This window comes from Fusarium oxysporum, chromosome 6 (assembly GCF_000149955.1).
Source record: "Fusarium oxysporum f. sp. lycopersici 4287 chromosome 6, whole genome shotgun sequence".
Taxonomy (NCBI): Eukaryota; Fungi; Ascomycota; class Sordariomycetes; order Hypocreales; family Nectriaceae; genus Fusarium; species Fusarium oxysporum.
The window spans coordinates 2310743-2333767 of NC_030991.1; the positions used below are offsets into that span (position 1 = coordinate 2310743).

Here is a 23025-nt window from a genome sequence, read left to right on the forward strand (position 1 = left end):
AAACCGAATCCCGGGCTCCCGGAAACTCCGAAATCTCTTTGGCTGCTTGTTGGCCTTTGAAAACCGTCCGGCGGAGTCCCAAACACATCTGGACCCTGAGACTTTTGACCCCAGACGAAGGTTTCGCCGGCCTTAGTCTGTCCAAAGGGCGAAGTGGTGGTGGTAGCGGATCCAAAACCAGTTGCACCACTTGGTTTGGCTCCAAAACCAGTGCCAAACGCACTCTGTTGGGAGCCGATTCCAAATGTCTGAGGTGGATCAGAAGCACTTCTCTGCATTGATGTACCAAAATCGGTTCCAAAATTTGGGCCGCCGAACTCAAATGATAGACCGTACTGGTGACCGAGGGCGTAATCTGCAAGCCTCAGCTCTTCCTGGGAGAAGTTCTTGTATGGACCTTGGAAGCAAAGATTTTGATAGGAACTCTTCTGCCTGTTGCCTAGCTCACTTTCAACAAATGGGGAGAATGGCTGCTTTGAAGTATCCGTGGCAGGGATTCCCCAGGCCCAACCACCAAAAGACTGACTCGGAGCGCTGAAAACGGAAGTGGTTGGGGTCCTGAATCTTGTCCAAGCATTTGAGCCAAACTCGGCTGTACTTGGGCTTATTCCTGTGCTGAAGCCCTTCTTCTTTGCGCTTGAACCGAAGAACCCGCCCCCAAACCCGGTCGGGTCGGAATGATTTGTGACATTACTTCTGCCAGGATCGCTGAGTGCAGTTAACCCTTGTGTGTTACTGTGATGCTCAAGCCAGCCAGTGCCGGTTGTTGTGGGCGGGAATGTGGGCGCCGAGCTGGACAACCGGGGTCCAAGCGAACTGACGGGATCTGGAAAAGCTTGACTTAGTATGATAAACTCTGAGCGAGAAGGGTTATGTATTATAGTTTGCTGTTGTATTATCTTTTTATTACTCAGGTAGACATCAGATAACTACAAATAACTAACAGTTGGCGCCAAAGGTATCTTACCTCCCGAAGCTCTATAGAATGATCCGCGTGTGGTAGCAAAAGGTCCAGTGGAAGATGGCGTGCCGGAACCAAAACCCCAACTAGTGGGATCTACGATAAGTCAATTGCTGAAAAAGGCAGTATTTCCGCTTTATGAGGGAAGCGCAAGCTCGCAGGATATCTTACGATTGGAGTTGTGAATGTTTGATCCGAATGCGTCAAAGCCGGTCGGTAGCTGTTGCCATTGCCCGAAAGGCTTCTTACCAAATTCAGACATTGTGAAAAGTGAATTGCGTCATCGCCGCAGGGGGGCGGCTTCCAGAACTTATGTTTGAATCAGTTACGGATGGTTAGGAGCATGCTCCTATATCATCTGATCGCAATATGATCTGACGGTTGCAGATAAATGCAGAAGAAGCTGTTCGGAAATGCGGCCATGATCTGATGTTCGAATTAGGGTTGTGTCATCACCTCACATTTATAGTTTCGTGACCCGAGATTGGGCGTTGGTAAAAAGAAAAGTACCACTAAACAGACAACTAAAGGTGGTGCGGGGTAGGCGAGAAGACGACAGATTGTAAGCCCAACAGCACATGCCACGTCACTAGCAGATACACCTTGTGGCATGATTTATCTCTGTAAAGAATGTATGCCTGGGGCCATATTAGACTATGATTGGGATAGGTTCACAACTACAAAACGGACTTTTATTAGCCTGGTCATTAGCCTACAAGGCATATCAGGCTAGTCTGGGGTCAAAAACAAGTATGATATGGGGTCGTAATCATACACAGAGACAGCTCCTTAGGTCCCTCCTACAAGAACAGGGTTAGTATCAAACCTATAGGTGTCGATCGATGTACATGTACGTTGTCACCCGAGGATTGACAAAAAGTCTCCTGCACCACTCTATAGGCATGTGCGTACTACCTAGAGAATCTTCGAGACTAGAATCTATGTATAAAACAGGGCTAATCCAATATTCTATTAACAGCAGCTATATAATCTTATTGACGCACCTACCCAGGCCAATGTACTGCCTTTAGCCCGAATGTCAAGTGACTTGATCTTCGACAGTTGGAGTATAATACTATCTCTTTGACTGCGCGAAGGCTCCCATTGGGTATCTTACAGGGATCTTAGCCAATTACGATCAGTATCTCTCTACCCTCACCCAAATCAAGATACAGGACTAACACATTACCACCAAGCTAGCGACCGACTTAGATAGTGACCTAGTAGTGGAGACTGGTACCGTGTGGGAGCCTTCGCGCAGTCAAAGAGATACAAACCGTTACGCCACGGGGCACAATCGACACGGAATCGCTAATCCTGGGGACCAAGGTTCGTGAGGTCATGATGACTCGACATTGGTGAACCCCTACGCATTGTGCTTTTCATCTGTCTATTCAGACATGTGCAAGTTCGGATGACATGAAGTCTGATATGCACAAGGGACAGGTATAATGTTGCCCCAGGTACCATGGAGTAATGCAGACCGAATGGAATGTATGCCCACACGGTAACCGACGGACGATATCACAATCCACCATCGTTTCCAAGCATATAACGCTATATAATAAGAACAGTTAATTTGAGAATGAAACTGTCTATTGATTGGAATAGCTTACCAGATAATAAGCGCGTCTGGCCAGGCCGAATGTTCTCCTGGGCCTTCGATTTCCATTTCTGTCGTTACTTGCTTATATGTCTGCGGTGGAGCTATTGAGTCAAGCCGTTGCAAATCACCCTCTGAATTCTCTGAGCTCGCGAGCGGGTTATTACTAAGGACTCTGAATGCAATCCTTCCTTATCATTAGCTCTGGTACCATATGCTCTTATCTGTGGACTGGGGCACGGTGGAGTCGTACATGAAAAGAATATCCAAGATAAGAAAAACCATGATAATAATGATTATGGGAAGCCATTCGAGCGATTCTTCCATTGGATGCTTTGGGATTTGGTCATGTTGGCTCGGTGGTGAATTATTCAACGTCGTCATAATTGGTTGGCTATTTCATAATTAGATCTGATTTATGATTCCAAAATGTACGAAGTGTGTAATAGCCGGATTTATATCATACTATTCAGCTTCGAGTCTATATTAGGCTAAAATGTTTTGAATTTTTAGTTGGCATTCCTACGCAATGACTTTGGTCCGCCACTGGATTTGGCCTTTCTATGGTCTGATCTAGAAAGTTTATCTCGAAAGCCCCCGGAAGACTCCTCTTATTCCTGCATTTTTTTATTCTCCTTTCGAGGTAAATCGGGTCTCCAACCGCAACAGCATTACCCCATACACAACCATCCGCCAGTCGCTGTCGGAGGAGTTGTCACTGCAGAGCTAAAAAGTCGCTTAGGAATCGCCCTCCACTACTCACTCAAGCCATACGGCCAACACTTGCGATATTCACAGTGCTGATAGTGGTAGTCAGCGCTGCGACTCCACTAATACAGCCACACACGAAACCATTAGCAAAACGATGATGCCAAAGCCCAGGCCACAAGTGTTACGACTCTCACGGTTACATCACGTGTACCCCACGAATCCATCCAATCACACGCAACCAAGGAAACACCAAGACATGGACCGAAACCAAAACCTCTCGGTCCATCCTTGTCAGATCATTCGGTCCAATCCTATCCAACACTTCGGTCCATCACCGGGACCTCATGTATATAGAACCATGTTACTCCACAACCATAGACCTTAGCTCACCAGGTATCAATAAAACTTCTTAACAACAATAAGCCTAACACGCATTACTTGTCTATCAAGAGACGTGACAGTTCGCTATGGCTCAGTTTACGCCCTATAAACCGACTAACGTGGTTGATAAGCATGCCGACCGGACAAGTATGCCGACCAAAAATCCCTCATCCTACATCATTTCCATCTGATCAGATACTTCTCAACCACCCATTATGTCACAACCTTCAAATGAAGCTAGAATTCTTCTTGCCCTTCAGGCCCTTCAAAATAACCCAAAATTACGTCTCCGACGCGCTGCTACTATATATAAGGTTGGATATAGTACCCTCCGTGACCGAAGGAATGGCATTCAATCGCGAAGCGATTGGGTCCCAAAGTCACGGAAACTATCTGATCTAGAAGAACAGATAATAGATCAATTCCTCCTTGACCTAGATTCCCGAGGATTTCCTGCGCGACTGCGTTTTGTGGAAGAAATAGCCAATTCTCTGCTCGCTGACCGCGATGCATCACCTGTTGGCAAGCGCTGGGCTCATAACTTCGTCAAGCGGCAACCAGAGCTAAAGACGCGTTTATTTCGGAGATATGACTACCAGAGAGCCAAATGCGAAGATCCGACTATTATTCGTGGCTGGTTTAGGCTTGTACAGAATACAATTGCAAAGTACGGTATCTGATCAGATGATATCTGGAACTTTGATGAGACTGGCTTTATGATGGGCCTTATAATGGCCGGAATGGCAGTTACAGGCTCGGAAAGGCAAGGAAGACCAAAATCAGTGCAGCCTGGAAATCGTGAATGGATTACAGTAATCCAGGCGATTAACGCAGAAGGTCAATCGATCCCGCCGTTTATCATTGGCGCAGGCCAATATCACCTTGCGAATTGGTACCGAGAAAGCAACCTCCCGGCCGACTGGGTTATCGCAACGAGCCAAAATGGTTGGACAAATAATGAGCTGGGTCTTGAGTGGCTAAAGCACTTTGATCGATCTACAACTAAACGATCAAATGCTCGGTATCGTCTTCTGATCCTTGATGGTCACGAAAGCCACCACTCTACCGACTTTGAGAAATATTGCAAGGAGAACAAGATTATCACGCTCTGTATGCCTGCTCATGCATCCCATCTACTCCAGCCTCTCGATATTGGGTGCTTTGCAGTACTGAAAAAGGCTTATGGTCAAGAAATAGAGCATCTGATCAGATGCTCTATAACCCATATTTCCAAGACTGAGTTCTTCCCGGCCTTTTATGCCGCCTTTAAAGCTACTTTTACAGAAAGCAATATCCGGGGGGGCTTTAGAGGAGCTGGACTTGCTCCTCTTGACCCAGAAACCGTGATCTCAAAGCTTGATGTGCAGCTACGAACCCCAACGCCTCCCGGGGAGGTCAGCCAACCATCAACCCCATGGGTTTCAAAGACTCCTAAGACAGCAACAGAGGCTCAATCTCAGTCTGAATACCTGGAAAGACGAATCAGAAGACATAAAAGCAGCTCCCCAGAGTCAATTATAGAGGCTTTAAAGTCAAATACTAAAGCAACAAGGGCAATTATGCATGAGGTTGTCTTATTGAGAAATGAGGTGCGAAATCTTCGAGATGCAAATGAGATACTAAGCCGGCGCCGGAGGGCAAAAAGGACTAGACTACAGAAAGGAGGGGCAATGACTGTACAGGAAGCATCGCAAGTAATTGATCAGATGGATGTTGATGCGCAGGTAGTGGCCGAATCATCTAGAGATGGTGCTCGAGGAAGGTCGGATCGACCGGGTGGTCGGCGTTGTGGTGTATGCGGCAAGGCCGGGCATAATGCAAGGACCTGTCAGGTAGTAATTGAGACATCTAGGGAAGAGTATAGTAAGTAGTTTTACTTGATTAGATGGTTTGTGGTGTTTTTAAATGGATTTAAAAGTTTAAGGCTGAAATTTTTGGTCGGCATACTTGTCCGGTCGGCATGCTTATCAACCACGTTATATTAATTTTCTTAGATTTTTAAAAAAATCCTATGTAGCTATAAACTTAAGTCTATTTACACTGTAAAATACACTGTATTTTAAGGTTTTCTATATAATCTAAAATACTTAAAAATCTTTAAAAAATACTTTCTAATAAAGTTAACTATACTATTTTAGGAACACTTTTTATTTAATTTTTAGCTAATTTATTTAAGCTTTGGAATGCTATAGGGTAAGCTATTATTAGCTGCACAGTATGCTGGCCAACTCGCTTGTGAACTACGTTATAATAAATATTTAGAACTATTAATAAAAAGAGATCAAATCCTCATAACCTCCTAACACCTTCGCCAAGCTCACCAGGATCTGTCTCAGCTGTAGCCAAGGAACATACGGCCTGAAAAGAATCATTTTGCATCAGTTTTCCGGCTACAACATGGATATGCAACCGTTACAAGATGCCTTTTCTAGGCTGTCTTGACAAGGATAAGCATCAAGCTGCGAGCTATTATGATATCTCTGAAGTTGAAGAGGAAACAGGCAACACGGTGGGCATCTCATATCATAATCTTTTCTGTTCGGCCCAATGCTCACATATCACAGTCATTATTTGAGCTGTACAGGCAATATCCAGCGAACTCCTTTGAAATACCCATCTATTATAGAGCCATCCACTGCGAGTCACCATCAGAGGTTCAGGGAGGCCATCGAGCCAGGTTGTTTCCTCCTCCGGCGTTCGACTCTGTGGTATTGCGCACGCTCCAAAACCACGTTAGGAGACACGCGCAATTTGGAAATCGTACACCCACGCCGTTCATCTCCGTAACAGACGATCTCCTTCGCGCTCTCAGTATTGCATTCCGTTCATATACTGATAAGGAGGATGTTGCGATACTTCTTGTGGACCCGTGGAAGTTGGCAGCAGGGAATTATCTGAGATGCAATGGCTTATGTTCGAAGATCGGCTTGGGATGCAAAGATGTTTACAATACTGAGATTCTCATATGGGGCGAAATTCCCTTAGATAGCATCATTTGTCGATGGGGACGATTGCCTATCATGAATAGCGGGTTACTTGATGTTCTTCCTTCGCTTCGGCATCTGTCGCCCGACGCAGACCTCAGTTCGTTGCGTGATGGTTTGCGTGGCGACACCGATTCATTCTCCCCTGCAAAGGTTGCTACCACCCTCGTCAACCTCGGCATGGACCCTTCCTCCTTTCAAATAAAGCAGGTCTTTCTCTTCTTGCTGGGGGCGGTTGAGGGCTATCGAGTGGAGAAGTTTCTCGAAGGCATTGAATTAGAAATTGAAAGTCTCTTTCCTCTAAAGATACAAGAGTTTGATCAGGCCGCTCACCAGTTAAGTCTTACCCTCGGTCGGAAGGAATTAATATCATATTATAGGAACGATTATGCGTCTATCTCGGAGGAATTCTGTCCGTTTGAGGACAACGAGTCGAAGCGAAGATGGAGGAAAGAATGGTCTCTCCTAATTCATCATGACTTCTGCCCCGACTATGAATCTTGGTGGGTTCGAAGGGAGGAGAGGGACCTTTCCGATTTGGAGGCCGAACTCATAGCGAATCACAATGGCACTGGATTGAAAAAGTGGCTGATGAAAAAGTAATCTCGAAGTTATTATGTTAGGTTTACGGATTAATCATGAAAGAATGTCCGTACTGCTTGGAGATATGTGAGGCCTCGGCCGACTTGTCTAAATCAGCCACCGCACTGAGATTGCGTAAGCGTCGTATTGAAAAATTTAGTACCCTTCTCTGTGCCTACCCTATATCAAATCTTGTTCCTCAAGGCTCATTTGGCAAGCGGCCGTTTGCGGCTTCTATAAAGCTACTCAACTTACCTATTATGAACTTCAAAGGTCGCCATGGGCTCTCGTGTAAGAAACGCGCTGCCTTTTGCGTTTCTGTTGAACGCACCTGAATTGGTAGTGCGACGCATTTCCACTCTACTTGCTCGGGTACGTGCACATGCCTCCCTCAGGCCGTACGATATCGGACATGTACCACACTGAGCCTTCGGATGACCTACTGTCGATACGCCGGACCGAATCGAAACGCGACGCCCAACCGATGGGCCAGAACGCACCCAACCAGCAAGGCCCCAATCAAGGCCAGCGACCGCCGCAACAGCCTCAGCAGAACATGAATCTTCAGCAAATGAAGATGAACCAAGTCTCGCAGCAGTCACAGGGGTCAAGATGATCTTGCCCATATTTGGAATCTTAGTCAAGCGAAATGGGTGGTGTGCGTTTTAGCGCCCAAATTCACTAAAACTTCGAGTACTGTCTTTCGTCCTTCAATCTTAGCGATCACGCGGATGTCATCAATCAATACCGCAATGAAGCCAAAGGCCAGACCATTCCGACCTGTCGCTCCATGCTGGGAATGCTCCAAGCGACGACTGGTGTGCGATCTGGGGACGCCCAAGTGCCGAAAATGCCGTGTTCGAGGCGTGGACTGCCCTGGCTATCAACACAAACCTCTCCAGTGGATGCGGCCCGGCCAGACCAGATCCAAGGGAGCTCAATCGGCAAAGACACTAGACGTCTCCTGCCCTCCCGCGAGAAGTGATGAGATTATTACCAATTGTACCTTTTTGGGACAGAAAACTTCGACTCGGGCAAAAGCATCTGAGGACTCAAAAGTTGAGCATGTCAGCAGCACTCCTGCCTGTGAGGCCCAGACTGCAATGACTGTGCTCAGAAACATGAGTGGCCGAAGCACGTTTGAGATATTGATACAAGCGGTGGTATATTGTTGGTCGCACTCATGTCGCGAAACGCGAAGCGCGCTGGGTTAATGATTTGACTAGACAACATCAACATCGCGCCCGATTTGTCGGGGATCAGCCTGGAAGGCGCTGCCAGCCCTTTCATCGTTCCGTCGTCCTATGTGTCGTGGATACCTCCCGCAATATCACAGACACTCATATGCAGCGCCCTTGGCCATCGTATCTTGCAGACCGCTGAGGGCTTTGAGCGTGAGCGCAACGCAATGGCCCTAAACTTGCGGCAATGTCGAGGCGAAGCTCTCCAGCTAGTCCGCAGGGAGCTGACTGGTGGCCGCGACTCCATTATGCCAATACTATGCCTACTGCTCTCCGAGGTACGGATATACCGCCTTGCCATTCGCGGCTCGCATCGTGCTGACTGAGCAGATCCAACACTCAATCTCACCGTCATGGTGGCACCACGTCGACGCAGCTTACACTCTGATTGACATGCACGGCGGGTTCCGGTGCTGCTCCCTGCTACACCCGAATATCCGACCTATGTATCAATTTCTCGTCTAGTATGTTTTATCCAAGTGTTTTGCCACGTTAAACTGATCTTTCTGAGCGTCGACGTTCTTGGCGCAACTACGTCCCCGTGCGTGAACTCGGCTCGCGCCCAACGGCAGCTGGAACTTCTGCCATACTTACAGGACCTTTTCGGCGACAGGACCTTGACCTGTATACCGTGTGCTCCCGGTCTCCTAGCTGAAGTTATCCGCATTAATTATTACCGCTTTCTTAAGGACGGCGCAACGTCACTCCTGTCGGATAGCGCGGATCAATTACCATCCGGTTCGGACATTCTCAGACGCGTCTTAAACTTCTCCCCTGAGCTATGGGCGTCTGAGGTCGTGACGAATTCTGATTTTAGCACTGGAGGCAGCTTGGACGAGACTGGACAGGGCTTTGCGGTGCGAAGAATGGGCTGGGAACGTATTGGTCGTATTTATCAATCCGCCGTGGTACTCTACTGCCTAGCTTCTCAGCCACAGGGATTCGACCACGTTCGCGAGTCTGACCAGTGGACGTCCCTCCGTGCCGGCCTTTTGCAGGATCTAAGAGACTCGTCGCTCGATGCCTGCAGCCATCACCGCAAGCTGGTCATCTGGCCGCTGACGATACTCGGCCTTGCGCTCAACTACGACGACGGCGGCGCCCAGCAATTTGTTCTGCAAGAGCTGAAGTGGGCGAGCGCGGCGTTGGGGACCGCGACACCATTGGTGGCGATACAGCTACTCGAGCGTACTTGGCAGGGGTACAGTGGATGGGAATGGGATAAACTCTTTGATCGGCCTTATGTTTTCGCCCTGTGATGGCTATGCGAGTGCAGGCCGGATCATTTCAGGCAAAGGTGCTATTCGCCGCACGTCGAACGCGGTAGATTGCTGCGAGTAACTGGGACGTCAGCAAGAGTGTTGATAATAAGACAAGGCTGCTGACTGTGGGTACCGAGCAGTGCCGGGTCTTGGCCATGTATTTTGCCTATTTAGGTAACGATCTACATCCTGATCTGCTTCGGCGTCAACGCTAACGCTAACGCTAACGCCAGCCGCTTCTACTCCTTCTACAAGGCGTCCACGCAACTGTCAAGATTTTTCCCAATTCGGCTAAGGGGAGTCACTTCCATCAATATCTTTTAACTGTCATTGCATTTTATCAATGTAGGACTTGGTGAGCGTTGCCTATAAAGCATAGTTGAGCCCCATGCATCAGCTACTCGATCACCAAACAGCTTGAGCTGTACCTCTTATTGCCCATTACCATTGCGCACACATTTCTCCCATCACCATGCGGACCGGCTGGCTATATCCTATCTTCATTGGCACGCATGTCAGCGCCGGACTCATTAAGTCCACCACACGTCCGCTCATTCTCGCAGACACGAACCGAGATGGCATCGTCAACGGCAAAGACATTGCAGACAAATATACCTGGACAAATGAATGTGGCGCCATTTTCCTCCCCAATATTGGCGATAAACGCCACCGATGCACTGCCTTTGATCTCAATGGTCTCTCCCTGAGCAACCAGGAGCTGTCGAGCTGCAACGACGCTTCAGGCCATTTGCTGCTAACCCCTGAGCTGGCAGCCCCAGCCCGAACCGCACCCCTTCAAGGTATCTCTAAAGAGGCTATCGGGAGCATCTATACGCTTCCGGAGAGCACCTTGGGCTCAGTGCGTGTATTCTGGAAACAGCCCGGATTCCTGTCAGATGCAGGTTCCCCGTGGAGACTCATTGATCCTCAGTTCGTATTCAACGCGAGCAGTCTACGTGCTGGCATTGAGCTCGCCATAGACGCTAGAGAGTTGGTTTCTCACCTCTCTGCCTGGAACGGAACGCTTTCTTTGGAGTTTCGAGTCACCGACGGCAATATGACGACCTACGATGCCGTGGCGATGAAGCAGGCGCCGGTCCTATTCCACCATCATCTGCAGCGCGTACAAGAGGTGCTATCCGTAAAAGGAAACGAGACTTCCAGTCCGGTGCAGAACAAGTTCGTACGCGGTCTGGAAGACGCTCTAATGAACGTGGTTGAAACCCCGGCCCTTCACTTACTCAACGGCACCGACGAAATCTGGGCACAAGACTTCATGGAACCCGGCTTCGCCAGTATGCCTGGGCCAGAAGGTCCGATATCACTACGCGTCCTGGTTCGTAGTGCGCAATCTACCAGAGTTGCTGGACGTCAGGTCTTCGAAAGCTTCAGAGGTAATAGAGTCGGAGGCCATCAACTGTCGCTAGGGTCTGGCTTTGGGCACGAGGAGATTGACTCAGGTGGCAACATCGAGATTATCCCACCGTACGTATCCAAGAACGGGACATCATATAAGCACGGCAGGGTCATCATGGGAAAGCACTTTGACAAGCATCCAGCCAAGTCCATGACGAGCCTTATTGAAGCTCAAATCTACCAGTCTCCCCTCATCCTAGAGGCTGGCTGGTTGGTCATTGGACATGTTGACGAATTTGTCCAGTTCTTGCCATACCAGAACGACCTAGGATGGACCATCGCTATTGCGGATACACAAGCTCCGCTGGCTTTATTAAAAAAGGCAAAAGACAGTGGCCATGGCTCCACCCTTGTCACTAGCTATCCCGATCTCCGCCAGCCGGAAGGTTTTTCTTTTTACGATTCTAGCCTTGAGAACCTTACCATCAACGCGCTGCTGTCTGACGACGATTTCTTGCAGACGCAGAAATATGCACAGAAGTACATCGACCACAACTTGAAGCTTCTACTCGAAGAGGTACCACTGCCTCACAACCAAGTTCTGCGAGTACCCGCTCTCTTCAAGAATGTCACATATCCCTGGCCATCTAATCTTGATGGAATCCCCCCACGCCTGCACAGAGTCGCTCCTGGACAGCGTCAACTAATTGCTTTCCTTCCGGCTGTCATTAACGGTGTTGTCATCGGGTCTGATTATTTGGCTGCGAAGCCTTGGGGTCCAATCGTTGATGGTCAGGATATCTTTGAGGAGGCGGTGCGAGATGTGTACGGCCAAGCGGGGATGAAGGTACACTTCGTTGACGATTTCATGTCGCATCACGTAAATGGAGGCGAAGTCCACTGCGGCACGAATACCCTCAGAGATGCAACAGTCGAATGGTGGAGCTAAAAGCTTATACCAGAGTCGCGGCACACGATTGAAATTTGAAGTGCAGGTGATGACTACTCGACCAACAGCACGGCGTGTCGGCTAACCCTGACCCTAAATAAATAGAAATGGAATTTTAGGTCAAATGGTCATTTTTTACGCTCATTGCTCCAGTTTGGCTGAAGAAGTGATTAAGTGAAACTGGGCATTTGTATGAGGAAGATCTGTTTTTGGTGTACAAGAGGTGGTACTTACGGGAAGTGGGTATTGCATGGTAATAACGTTAGATATTATGTAGTTTAGTCTGCCATGATGTATTCCATAACCATGACACAGGAGACCGGCCCCCTGCGGGTTCCGCCAATGCCGTTGAGGAACGAGCTGAGTCCTAGACGCGGCGCAAAGGCGCTTACGGCTCCGACCCCGCTTTCGACAGCATTGCTATTTCATGCTTGCGTTTCTACCATTTCTATCTCATCTGCCCATCTATCCATCTACGTGTTCTTCAAGAGTATCATCGAATATCATCGAATTGCATTACGAATTGCATTGAAGTATAAAGTTGTTTACCATGACCATTGATTACTCAAAATGGGACAACCTGGACACAGATTCAGAAAGAGAAACTCCCCCTCCAGCAGCACTACAATCAAGTGCGCCGGCTACAGCAGATCCAATCACAGGCAGCACTCCGGGATCCATCCAAGCCATCACTGTCCGTTGCGATGGTGAGAGAGTCAGATTCGCACCTTGGTCAGTGACATCGGTCAAGGCGGATCACCCCATCTTCTCGAACTTCGTGCCTCCTATCCCGCGACTCATCGAGGTTCCATTAGTCTTTCATCGGGTCGGCAGTCAATCTGCAGACCGGGCCGATCTGGATAATCAGGTCATCACATATCTCCATATTGACTCCGAATCCGGGTTCGCGCCTCCGAGCTGGCAGTCCCACATCGGCACGGTGCTGGTGGCGCGAAAGGATCAGAAGACGTTGCGACCACAGCATCTGGAGGGTGTATGGATGTATTGTGATCACATCTTGGATCTCTTCGGAGATGGAGAAGGTGCACCGACGCATATGTATCGTAGACAAGCATTTGAGGAGTGGTGGAAAGACTACTGCAAAGAGCAGAAGAAATTACGGCGGGGAACTGGAGGCAAGAATGACCCGGATGACTGGCGAGCGGTACAGTCGCCGTATGTGACATAGGTTCCTCGTATGTGCTGGTATAAGTATATCTCGCGCGCTGTTCTACGTGAAGCATTGCTGGCTTTCAAACGATCGTCTTGTTTCTACCGCTAGATCCGCAAGTCTCTTCATGGCGTCAACGATGACCTGGTCTGGCTTGTTGCCGAGGAAGTCCTGCGGCCGCACTATATTTAGCAGTTTGATGCCCTGTAGTGTCTTGCACCTAGAAAGTTGTACATAGAGACTAGTGAAGTCGCACTTCGAGGGCTGACCATTTGTCACGCGATTTCCTCGGAGCTCTAAAAGAACATCGGCAAACGTTTTCCCTTGGGCCTTATAGTCGGTCAGTACGAAGGCAGGGACCACAGGCAGTCCGCGTCGGGTGCATTTCCCGGATAGGAACTTGTAACAGGAGTTGGCTGGATCGAGTACATGCGTGATGGGCCGGATGAGTAAGGTACCCGCTGGGAGTGTCGGGATGGTTATATCTTTTGTCTCTTGTGACTCCAACAATATGCCTAGTGGCGGACCGAAGTGTATGGTAACATCGTCAGCGAGATAATGGCCTGGGAAGTTTGGGTCGGGGATGAGGTCCACGGCCGTAAACTCGGCCCCGTTCACAACTCTCAGGCCGGTATAGGTATTTTTGTTGACAACAACAGGCATGCCCTGGGCGTAGAAGAATACTCCTGGGATCTTACAGCTGGAGCTGTCGCCTTGCTCGATGGTCTGGGCTAGCTCCTGCTGTAAAAAGGTCCGGCTGCGCCAGGTGTGTGTCGAGATGAAGATGGAGATATGCTTTGCGTGAAAGCGGGCCCAATCTACCAGGGCTTCCATATTGAGAGCCCATCTGTTACGGTTGAGCGGTGTTATGGCACGCAAGCCAGCCTTGAAGGTGATCTGGGACCGGTCCACGAGCCTGGTGTTGAGCAGGTCAAAGTCCTCCCTAGTCTGGGTTCCGGCCCGTACTCTTTCCAAGAGAGCGCCCAGCTGTGGATCGTCCCGGGCGCGGACTTGCTCCTCGAGAAGGATGACGGTCTTGAACATCAGCCACAGGTTATGACCACGATGGTGAGCAATGGTTGCCTGTCCCGAAGAGGTCGTGTAAGTCGGACTCATCATCTGGTCCACCAGGAGACTTTTCTCAAGCACAGGGGCGAACTGATAGAAATCACCCATCAGGAGGACGACGGGAATACCGCCAAACGGCTTATCGGGGCAGTCGCGGAGGGCCTGGAGGCGACAGTTGGCCTGGAATAAAGTGGACCCCCCGAGCATGCTGACTTCGTCAATCACAAGTACCAACTTCTGCTTCCACCTCCATTTCTTCGCTTCCGAGAAGACTGGAGGCTCTCTTCTGTCGTTAGAATGGTGAATATCCAGTCCACAAGCCGAATGAAATGTCGTCCCGCCGATCTGAGCAGCCGCACTGCCGGACGTGCCGGTCACCTGGAGTTGATGCAGCTGGCCTCTAGCCACAAATACGTTCCGCAAAGCATCGACGATCCTGGACTTCCCAGTACCGCCTGGGCCACCAACGTATTGAAGGTTCTGACCGGCAGAGTCTGGATGGTCGACGTACTTGTCCAAGAACCGACAAATAAGCTGTAGCGCCATACTCTGCAAACCGTTGAGTGTATACGCGGAGGCGGCCTGAAGTCCCAGCTCCGTGAAACCTCCGACGGGACCCAGTTCAACAAGCATTCGAGGATTCTGTGCCTGCGAGGTTTCCAAATGTCTCGGAATGGGAATGTCTGCATCGCATTGTCGAACAAGCAGATCGTCAATGTTAGCGTTCCCAATGGAGGTTGTGCCACCTTGCACAACACCCTCCATCTCGTTGAGCATCTGTAGATGCAGCAGATCCTGGGCCTTCGCCGCAGCCTGAACGTCATCGGCAGAAGGAACGGAGCATTGGCTTAAGACGCTGTGTTGACGATGGCGAATTTGCTGATAGAAATCGTCGTGACGTTGGATAAAAGGGCGGCGCTCTTCTATCGGGTTCTCCCGGTCAAGGTCTCGGATCAGACCTTGCAAGACCGGAGAGTCCTTTGTTGCGTCGGAATTGCGTACAGCATTTTGGAGAGTGCGGAAGAGGGCCTTATAGTTTTGGTAATGCTCTGCCATGGTCGGCTCTTCCATGGTCGGCTCATCATCACAGTTGCTTTCACCCAGGGGGAATTCTACGTCTACCGTGTCATCGCCTTCCGACCGGTTGGCCCAAAGCCGAGCATCCTTACGAGCATCCTCAGCCGACTTTCTGAGAAGAGAGATATTCGCGACGTGGGATCCCAAGCGAGGACACAGGTTAGCTGCGAAACTTTGCCATATGCCTGTGATATCGGGGTGGGTTTCGGAGAGGAATTTCTCCCATGGTACGAACAAGGCTAGATGGAGAACCGAATTCCTACACAGACTATCAGGGCAGCTTCGGGGGCGAGTGAACCAGGCAGGGAAAGATACCGTTTGAAGTACACTGGGTGGTCGTCCATGTGATCGTCGCTGATGAACCCTTGAAAGACTGGCACTGCGTATCCGGGGGGCTGACGAAGCTTTTGAATCCATTCGTGACATTCCGGGGGCCCCTGTAGCGCAATATGGACTTCATCCTCATCTCGACCACGACGGCGCTCCACGATGATCGTGGACATATAGTCGTAGAGGCACGTATCTCTCAGAACTGGGCCGCGATAAGCATAGGCGTCCAGGTACAGCAAGGTCCGGCCGTTTCGCCGAAACTGCACTGTTTCCGATGGCTCTTCGGCGTCGATTTGCGTACAAGCCTGGCGACGGAGGTGTGGCCAGCGTCGGAAGATGGTCCAGTAAAGTGCTGTCAGGTTGATGTAGGACCAGTTTGGTACGTTAGTAAAGTCTGTTTGATAGCCGAGCAGAAAGTAGCAGACCTCTACGGCCGAAAGCTGCCTCTCAGAGAAAATTCGGTTCGCTGCCCTCATCAAAAACTGGCGGCTCTCATTCACCACGTCCTGACGCTGGGCATCTTGCTCGGGAAGACTTGGCCCCCCCAGCGACGCGGATTCACGGAGCTGCCGAAGAACATCAGATGCAAAGACGAGGCGTTTCCACATGGGCGTGTCTAATTTGGTGGCATAATTTGTGATGTAGAATACCATGGCCAATCCCTTCGTCTTAGTCAAGATCATAGAGAGGTCATGATTGTGGCGGAGGCCGACCGCCATTGCTTTGTTGTACCGGTTGACGAGCGCATGGTTCCGCCTCATGCTGAGCAGACCGTCCTCCGTGAACCCGGTGTTCTCGACGAGCTTCCAAGGGGCTTTGAACCGACAAGCCGTCGTTCTGTGTTGACCTGCGCCCTCTATAGCGAGTGCTTTCAGAGAATACTTGATACAGGTGTACGTATGCGAGTGCACCTGGCAACAGTAGGCAATGAAGTTGGACTCGTTGTCGAAAGCCCCTGAGAGAGTCACAGTGTTGTTCATGATCTCGTCAATCGGGTCGATTGGCTTTCTCTCCTTGCGGACGGCCCTTCCAGCTTCCTCATCCAGACATTCGTTAAATACAGAGTCCAGATAGCGAACCACTTGAGCACGGTATTCTCCCTCCTCATTTTTCGTCATATCGTCGATCAAGGAAGGCAACTCCATATTACCCTCCAACCAGAGTAGACCATGCAGGTGGAGACTACCTCGGTCGTTCGTCTCAACTGTTGCGTAGTAATGGCTGATCTTCCCGTAAACTGATTCCTGGCCTGTCTTGACATATTTCTCAAAGAACAAGGAGACCTCTCGATGGAAGAAGATGGCAGCGCTGACCGGATCCATAATGCTAAGAGAAATTCTATCATATCTCCCACGGAGATCAATCAGAAGCTCCTTGGCTGCATCGCGATCATGAAGTCTGTGAATGGAGAGTTTCAACTTGACCGGATTGTTGATATCATTGGGATTGACAGTAATCCAGATGGCAGGTATACCTGTCCAGATGTTCAATGACTGTATCTTCCTCCGCATCAAGAGCCGGGTTTCGTTGGAGAGCGGCTGCGCGTGGCCAAATATGGACAGTTCGTGGAGCAAGAACAAGATATCCGGATCGGTCGTGGTCTTGGTGTCCTGCATTTCCTCCTGTGCTATTTTCAAGCGGTCCATCGTCAGGCGTCTACAGACCCGGTCCAGTCTGTCGAAGGAGCCCTTTACCAGACGGACCATGCTGATTCTTCGGTTCGTGGATCGCAGGAGGATATTGAAGACCAAGAAACAAAAGATTGGGTGGACGGCAAACCGGCCCCTGTGCCGCTGCAACACGTACTTGGTCCAGTAGTTGAGCGAATGGTTGGTGCCACTCTGTGCGGAGCCCAAGGCGCCACGTGGATCGCCGTCTGGCAGACTGGGGCCCTTCGGGCCGCCCCTGCCCCAAGGGAAAAGTTTCGGAAAGGTTCGCGGGAAGAAATCCTCGTGTAGGCTGTCAGCGAAATCCGCGCCACGCTCGACCCGGATGAATGGCTGGTCACCCGCCGTATGGACCATCATACCGACGGGTTCGGCGTCATCATCGTGTCCGCCCGGACTCGTCCGCAAAGCCTCAGCTAAGAAGGACAGCTTGTCAGCTTCAGCGAATGTAGCAGGTCCGTCTAGAGGAAACATGCCGGACGCCGAGGTCTCGCACAGGGTATCATCGCCGTGGTGAACACTCCCTGGGTCAGGGGCAGATGTAAGTAGATCCTCAGGCGATTGGTGGGACTGTTCCACCAACTCGCTGTCGCCCGGTGGTGAGGCATCGTCGCTGGCATCTGGTTGCATGGACGCGAGAAGCTCTTTAATGCTAGCGAAACCGGTCCCCTCTAATCCGCGATCAACATTTGGGACGATGGGGTCTGTGTGTGTCTTTTCCACGGCTGAGGGTTCCTCTCTTCGCATGCGCTCCATGAGAACGGCGGGAACGGCCGAGCCCTCGGCATACTGCCAGCCATGTATCTCATCCAGGTTAATCTCGATACCCCTATAGAGGGGATTGTTCTTCTGCAGCCACAAGAGAGCAGCAGTCGCCCGAGACTTTCGCACCTGAAGAAGGGACCCCACTTCCGCCTGATTGGGTCTCTTGGCACCACTCCAAGAGACATGGATGTTCTCGATCGTCCGAAGAAGCGGGTGAGGCAGCACTGTGGTGACCAAGTCGTCTACGTTATTCGGAAACACGACAATATGGCCCTTGATGTGCTTCCTGTAACTCGCACTCGACGGCGTCTTGTTATCAACAGTGAACTTCGTGATATAGCCAAAGGGGGCCTGGAGAGCGATCAGCCTCTCCTCGAGAGGAGAGAGGCCGTCGAGTTCTTTGGGATAACGATGCTCACATCCTATATTCATGTTGTTGACGGAGCATGCCTTTGGCAGCTTCCCACGGTCGAAGCTACCGCGGCATTCGAGGCAAACATCGACCTGAGCGTCACCTGTCAGTGGCAGACACTTTTGGCACTCTTGAAGAGCCACTGTGGCTCGTAGGAGCGAGGAGGGCAAGTCCCTCCTCCACTGGATGGTAGTCATGTTGGCTGGCGCGCATTTTCTGTAACAGAAGGTGCAATGGGAAATAGGCAGTGTCCTCTCGTCTGCAAAAGCTGCATGGAACGATCTCGAAGTCTCGACTTGAAGGGCGAGCGGGACTTCCTTACACCAGGATCTCCTTAGCGATACGTCTTCCTTCACGCGAAAGCAGGAGTCCCGGTGTTGAAGAATTCTGTCAAGAGACAGTTGCTGATGTTGAGTAACCTCGTGCAGTAGTTTCGGCCTCTTCCGGCGGCTTCGGTCTCGGTCCGAGGGTGTCGGGGCCGGAAGTACGTCTTGCTGTATGCTATGCCGCTTGAGGGAAGGCGGAGTCCGGAGAGGAGAGGCTGGCTCAGGAGTCGTCGGTCCGGTAGCAACCCGCGTATGGACCCATCCACTGCGCCTGCGAGCCTGGTGGGGCCGATAGGGTCCGGGTCCACCGGTCCGACGTTCGGCGCGTCTACGGTCCAGGTCGTCCGATACACGGATGATTTCCTCGAAGGGCATTCTGAGCTTCGTGTTTCGGAGCTCCGACTCCATGACCCGCTGCGGCCGGGTGGTCCGCCGGGTGCGAGCCGTTGTATCAGTGTGCTGCCGATCTAGCCTCTCCAGAGTTTGGCGGACATCTTCTATCGGAAGGGGAGTCCGTCCTGGTGGAGGCATGATCCGAGTAAAAGTAACACGGACTATTATGTAGAAAGGATGAGACCTTGGATGTAAAAAGAGGAAACACCACCCTCAATCGACGCAGATGTCGAGAGGGCGAAATAAGGCATTTGCCATCCCATCAATAGACTTTGAGAGAGAGGAGCAGAGACCTGAAGGAAGGGACTAACCCGCTGCGCAGCGGTAGTTTAGGTCCACGGAGTAGAAGCTTTGAAGCTTTCCGTAGGTGGCAACTTCGGAGAGGGTGCCAGAGGGGCGCTTCAAGATTACAACCACTCGAACCATGCGACAGAAATATCGCATGACGTTCAGACCGTCGATAACCGGCATGGAGGTTGCGCTCAAAGATGTTACGCTTGGCAGGTGACCGCATCTCGTAGTCAGCGGCGTCCAGCTGGCGCCAACAGTGTTGGTGTGAGTGGGATAATAAAAAGCAATATACAGAAGGGCTGACGGGCGATGGCATCATGAATCGCTCGAGACCAGAGAAAATTGTGCGGGGTGAAGGTTTTTGGAGCAGACCCTGGACAAAGTTCGGAACTGTTTTCCCGTCGGAATGTGGGGACCATTTGCGTATAAGAAGTCGAGCTCATCTCACGAAAGATCCAGAGATGATTCTGACAGACTACTTTCTCATCAAAACACTGTTGCGTGCCATGCAAGATTCAATCCCTGATGCCTCAAGGTCTAGGTTCCAGTAACGGGCAATCAAGGGCTCGTTTGTCGGGAGCGGCGCCAGGGCAGCCAGCTCTAAGCCCCCTGGGAGTGCAATTCTTCTCCAGCCTCGAAGGCTTAGAGATAGCTTCATCCACCGACCGGCAGCTTATCCGCGGGCACAATCTGATCGGTGCGGTCCGGCTGCAATTCGTCAAGGCGAGCTTCTTTGACGGAGGAGCAGGGGAGCACGGAGAGGTGCTCGATGAGATCGATGGAATCGACGTGCCACTCTCCATGCACGTGTACCCCTTCCCCCAAGCAGATGAGTGGGAAAACCAGTGGTTCTTCTTCGACATCCAGCTCCATCCGTATCAGCTATATTTCCGCCGTAGAGTCGAGGACGGTGAGGAGTCCATTATTGGAGGATGGGAAGACTCATATGCCAAGTTGGCCCAGGTTCGTGGACAGATGTGTGTTCAAGCGTATGTCGATGCCCTGTTTGAAAGCACCAATGTAGCAGAGACACAGGCCCATAAGTCAGAGGTCAGAATACTAACCGACACATCTTTTTAGCATCTCGATAAGGCCTCTCAGGCTTGCCAATGACTGCCTCCCGACCATAGCACCGCGCGCTACCTTCCACGGACCTGTCGACACCACGGCGTTCCGTTTCAAGGCTGGATCGTTGAGTAACAATCAGCTAAAATGCTGCGGCTTCATCCAATGCAGCACCTATCTCGTACCACCCCGTGACAAGGACCCGACATTCAGAGGCGGCCAGATGTTTCACATTCTAGCATACATGCCACACGATCAACAGCCCTGGAAAAGCCGGGTCGATTGGATGAAGGGCTTGCCTGAGGGCGGATTCGCATCTGGGAAGTGGATGTACGGAAGAGGCAGCATCGTTGGTGTCCTGAACCCGGCACTGTTACAGGAGGAGCTTCAACCTGGGCAAGATATCCTAGTTGTGCTCGTAGACGAGTTCAGCTTCACATCGAAGGCGACGCTCGAGGGCGCTACTGTGATGAGGAAGGCGTCCTCTCCACAGAAAGCAAAAGTCGACCTGGCAAAAAGACGAAACCCTTTCAGCAGCAGTCCGGACAACTCGCCACCCAAGCGCGCAAAAGATCCTTCTTCGACCAGGGGCATGAATGGTACAGGGAAAGAAATCAGGGACGGTGCATATATGCCTGTCGACCCGCGGCTCCAACAGGAACTAGCGGGCCACGAGAGGGATTCAATCTTGGTAGCAGGTTAGCATTCGACATGTCACCGCAAAGCGTTGTGCGGAGTAGAGCTAAGCACCAGACTAATACAGAAACGGAGACTTCACAGAGTCCGAGCCAATGAGACAAGATACATTCGCACCACCAGCCGAACGGGAAGGGCAACTCATGAAGCTACCACCGGAGGGCACCACGTACTCTTCTTTTCACGAAATGAGACAAGAGCTCGTTGAGTTCGCCAGATCACAAAGCTACGGTATTCGTATCTGTCGATCATTCCAAAAATTCTCAAGAATCACAGGAGACCCGGTCGCGAAGAAGAGAATGGTTTGGCAGTGTAACCGTGGAGGGAAGGGAGACTGTCCATTTTCATTCAACGCCGTGGAGGTCAAAATAGGAAGCGACCGGTGGGAAATAAGATATAAGAAGAACGAAAGCCAGCATGTTCATAACCATGGACCAAGCGGTGGATTTGTCATATGCCCTGAGCAAAAAGTGCGGAAATGATCCACGAAGAATTGACTCCTGTAGGACCATGATTTGGTGTCGGCATGAAAATCACAGCTCTTGTCCTCAATCGCTGGTTTTTTTTTTTTTTCTTTCTTTATGTGTCACATGACCAGGTTCAAGTAGACGTATTAAGTAACGGGTCCTTGGTTAGCAAAAAAGGAAGAAAAGAAAATCGGCAAACGTCACTAAGAATGTCGTAGGACAAACCAATGTCTTGCTGACTGGATTACCCTGTATCTCTTTGAGTGGCAGAAGGCAACAAAACGGTCAAGACAGGGATAATTCAGCCAATACAGGATCAGCTTGTATACAAAAGACCAATAACCAATAAGAACAAGTATAAAAAGCTAATAGCCAGTTAAAGTCAGGAAAAAAGAGGCTATACTCTTATAGAAGTAGCTAAGCTACAAAGAAGTACAGGCTCTAATAGCTGCTTTTACATATAAAGCCTTTGTAGCCTTCTGGTACGTGGGGTCAAGTGGGTCAAGTGACCTTTTGTTGCCTTGTGCCACTCAAAGAGATACACATCCAGCTGGGGCCCCAGTTTTTTCCCCCCCAGGTTTTTTTTTTTTTTTTCGGTGGTTCTTGCTGTTTGATTCCTGTGGCGCGAAGGTGATTGTGGCGCAGAAATTGTGGTGAAGCTGGCTAGCACGGACCACTCCGCGATCCGTGCTCGGGTAAGCAGGGCGAGGAAGAAAGAACCTTTTCGTTCCTCAAAGGCAAAAAAAAAAAAAAATAATAAGAGTGAAATAATATTCATATTTCGTTTTAGAATTAAGTGGATTTTAGTATTCTCGCGGTTTTCTAACTTCACGCCCTACCCGCGTGCGTACCACAGTTAATTCTTCCTCCTCCGAATTTGACTCCTCATCTTCTTCCATCCCTCCTACCTCGATCACATCCTCAACAGCATCTGCCCTTTCAATTGCTTCGTTTGGCTCTGAAATAGCGTCATCAGCCACCACTAGAGCTTCAGCCAATGTCATGAACCTTTTGTTAAGATTCGGTATCGCCTTCCTCTTCTTGCCTCTGCTCAACCGGCCAACTTCCTCCTCCAGGCTGGCTATTCTGGTGCTGAGAGAGGCGATCTTTGGCTCTTGAGCTTCAAACCCTCTCGATATCACAGAATAGCGCCTTCTTGTTGATGGGCTCTTGTTCTTCCCCAGATCTCTGATGTGGCGGCTGGTCGTTGGCGTACGATCAGAGTCGACTCGCCCGTCTCTGTGGCCGTCTGACCCGGGCGTCGTTT

The 23025-nt window shown here is 50.4% G+C and overlaps 9 protein-coding genes across 9 annotated transcripts in view; 6 read left to right on the top strand and 3 right to left on the bottom strand.

The window, feature by feature from the left end:
• The window catches only part of FOXG_07361 (uncharacterized protein), a gene marked incomplete at both ends in the record, with an annotated part of 2905 nt that extends 1682 nt beyond the window's left edge, over positions 1 to 1223 (bottom strand). The window contains 2 exons of the mRNA XM_018385947.1: positions 87 to 826; positions 1133 to 1223. Coding sequence (XP_018244733.1) covers positions 87 to 826; positions 1133 to 1223 — 831 coding nt within the window. The remainder of the gene's footprint in view (positions 1 to 86; positions 827 to 1132) is intronic.
• Positions 1224 to 2762: 1539 nt separating this feature from the next.
• Positions 2763 to 2891, bottom strand: FOXG_19758 (uncharacterized protein; the record flags this gene model as incomplete). Its single annotated transcript, XM_018400023.1, has 1 exon — positions 2763 to 2891. One exon carries the CDS (start codon positions 2889 to 2891, stop codon positions 2763 to 2765), a length of 129 nt encoding a protein of 42 aa, XP_018244734.1.
• A 3184-nt stretch (positions 2892 to 6075) lies between these two features.
• Positions 6076 to 7243, top strand: FOXG_07362 (uncharacterized protein; the record flags this gene model as incomplete). The annotated part of the gene is made up of 2 exons (XM_018385948.1): positions 6076 to 6165; positions 6221 to 7243. 2 exons carry the CDS (start codon positions 6076 to 6078, stop codon positions 7241 to 7243), a joined length of 1113 nt encoding a protein of 370 aa, XP_018244735.1.
• Positions 7244 to 7604: 361 nt separating this feature from the next.
• FOXG_19759 (uncharacterized protein) lies at positions 7605 to 7838 on the top strand (the record flags this gene model as incomplete). The annotated part of the gene is made up of 1 exon (XM_018400024.1): positions 7605 to 7838. One exon carries the CDS (start codon positions 7605 to 7607, stop codon positions 7836 to 7838), a length of 234 nt encoding a protein of 77 aa, XP_018244736.1.
• A 136-nt stretch (positions 7839 to 7974) lies between these two features.
• FOXG_07363 (uncharacterized protein) lies at positions 7975 to 9722 on the top strand (the record flags this gene model as incomplete). Its single annotated transcript, XM_018385949.1, has 4 exons — positions 7975 to 8392; positions 8449 to 8741; positions 8794 to 8927; positions 8975 to 9722. The coding sequence occupies 4 exons, from the start codon at positions 7975 to 7977 to the stop codon at positions 9720 to 9722; spliced, it is 1593 nt and encodes a 530-aa protein (XP_018244737.1).
• A 475-nt stretch (positions 9723 to 10197) lies between these two features.
• On the top strand, positions 10198 to 12030 carry FOXG_07364 (uncharacterized protein; the record flags this gene model as incomplete). Its single annotated transcript, XM_018385950.1, has 1 exon — positions 10198 to 12030. One exon carries the CDS (start codon positions 10198 to 10200, stop codon positions 12028 to 12030), a length of 1833 nt encoding a protein of 610 aa, XP_018244738.1.
• A 550-nt stretch (positions 12031 to 12580) lies between these two features.
• On the top strand, positions 12581 to 13219 carry FOXG_19760 (uncharacterized protein; the record flags this gene model as incomplete). The annotated part of the gene is made up of 1 exon (XM_018400025.1): positions 12581 to 13219. The coding sequence occupies one exon, from the start codon at positions 12581 to 12583 to the stop codon at positions 13217 to 13219; it is 639 nt and encodes a 212-aa protein (XP_018244739.1).
• FOXG_07365 (uncharacterized protein) lies at positions 12842 to 19710 on the bottom strand (the record flags this gene model as incomplete). Its single annotated transcript, XM_018385951.1, has 4 exons — positions 12842 to 13015; positions 13307 to 15458; positions 15662 to 19400; positions 19551 to 19710. 4 exons carry the CDS (start codon positions 19708 to 19710, stop codon positions 12842 to 12844), a joined length of 6225 nt encoding a protein of 2074 aa, XP_018244740.1.
• Positions 19711 to 20055: 345 nt separating this feature from the next.
• On the top strand, positions 20056 to 21298 carry FOXG_07366 (uncharacterized protein; the record flags this gene model as incomplete). The annotated part of the gene is made up of 2 exons (XM_018385952.1): positions 20056 to 20519; positions 20611 to 21298. The coding sequence occupies 2 exons, from the start codon at positions 20056 to 20058 to the stop codon at positions 21296 to 21298; spliced, it is 1152 nt and encodes a 383-aa protein (XP_018244741.1).
• Between the last annotated feature and the right edge of the window lie 1727 nt (positions 21299 to 23025).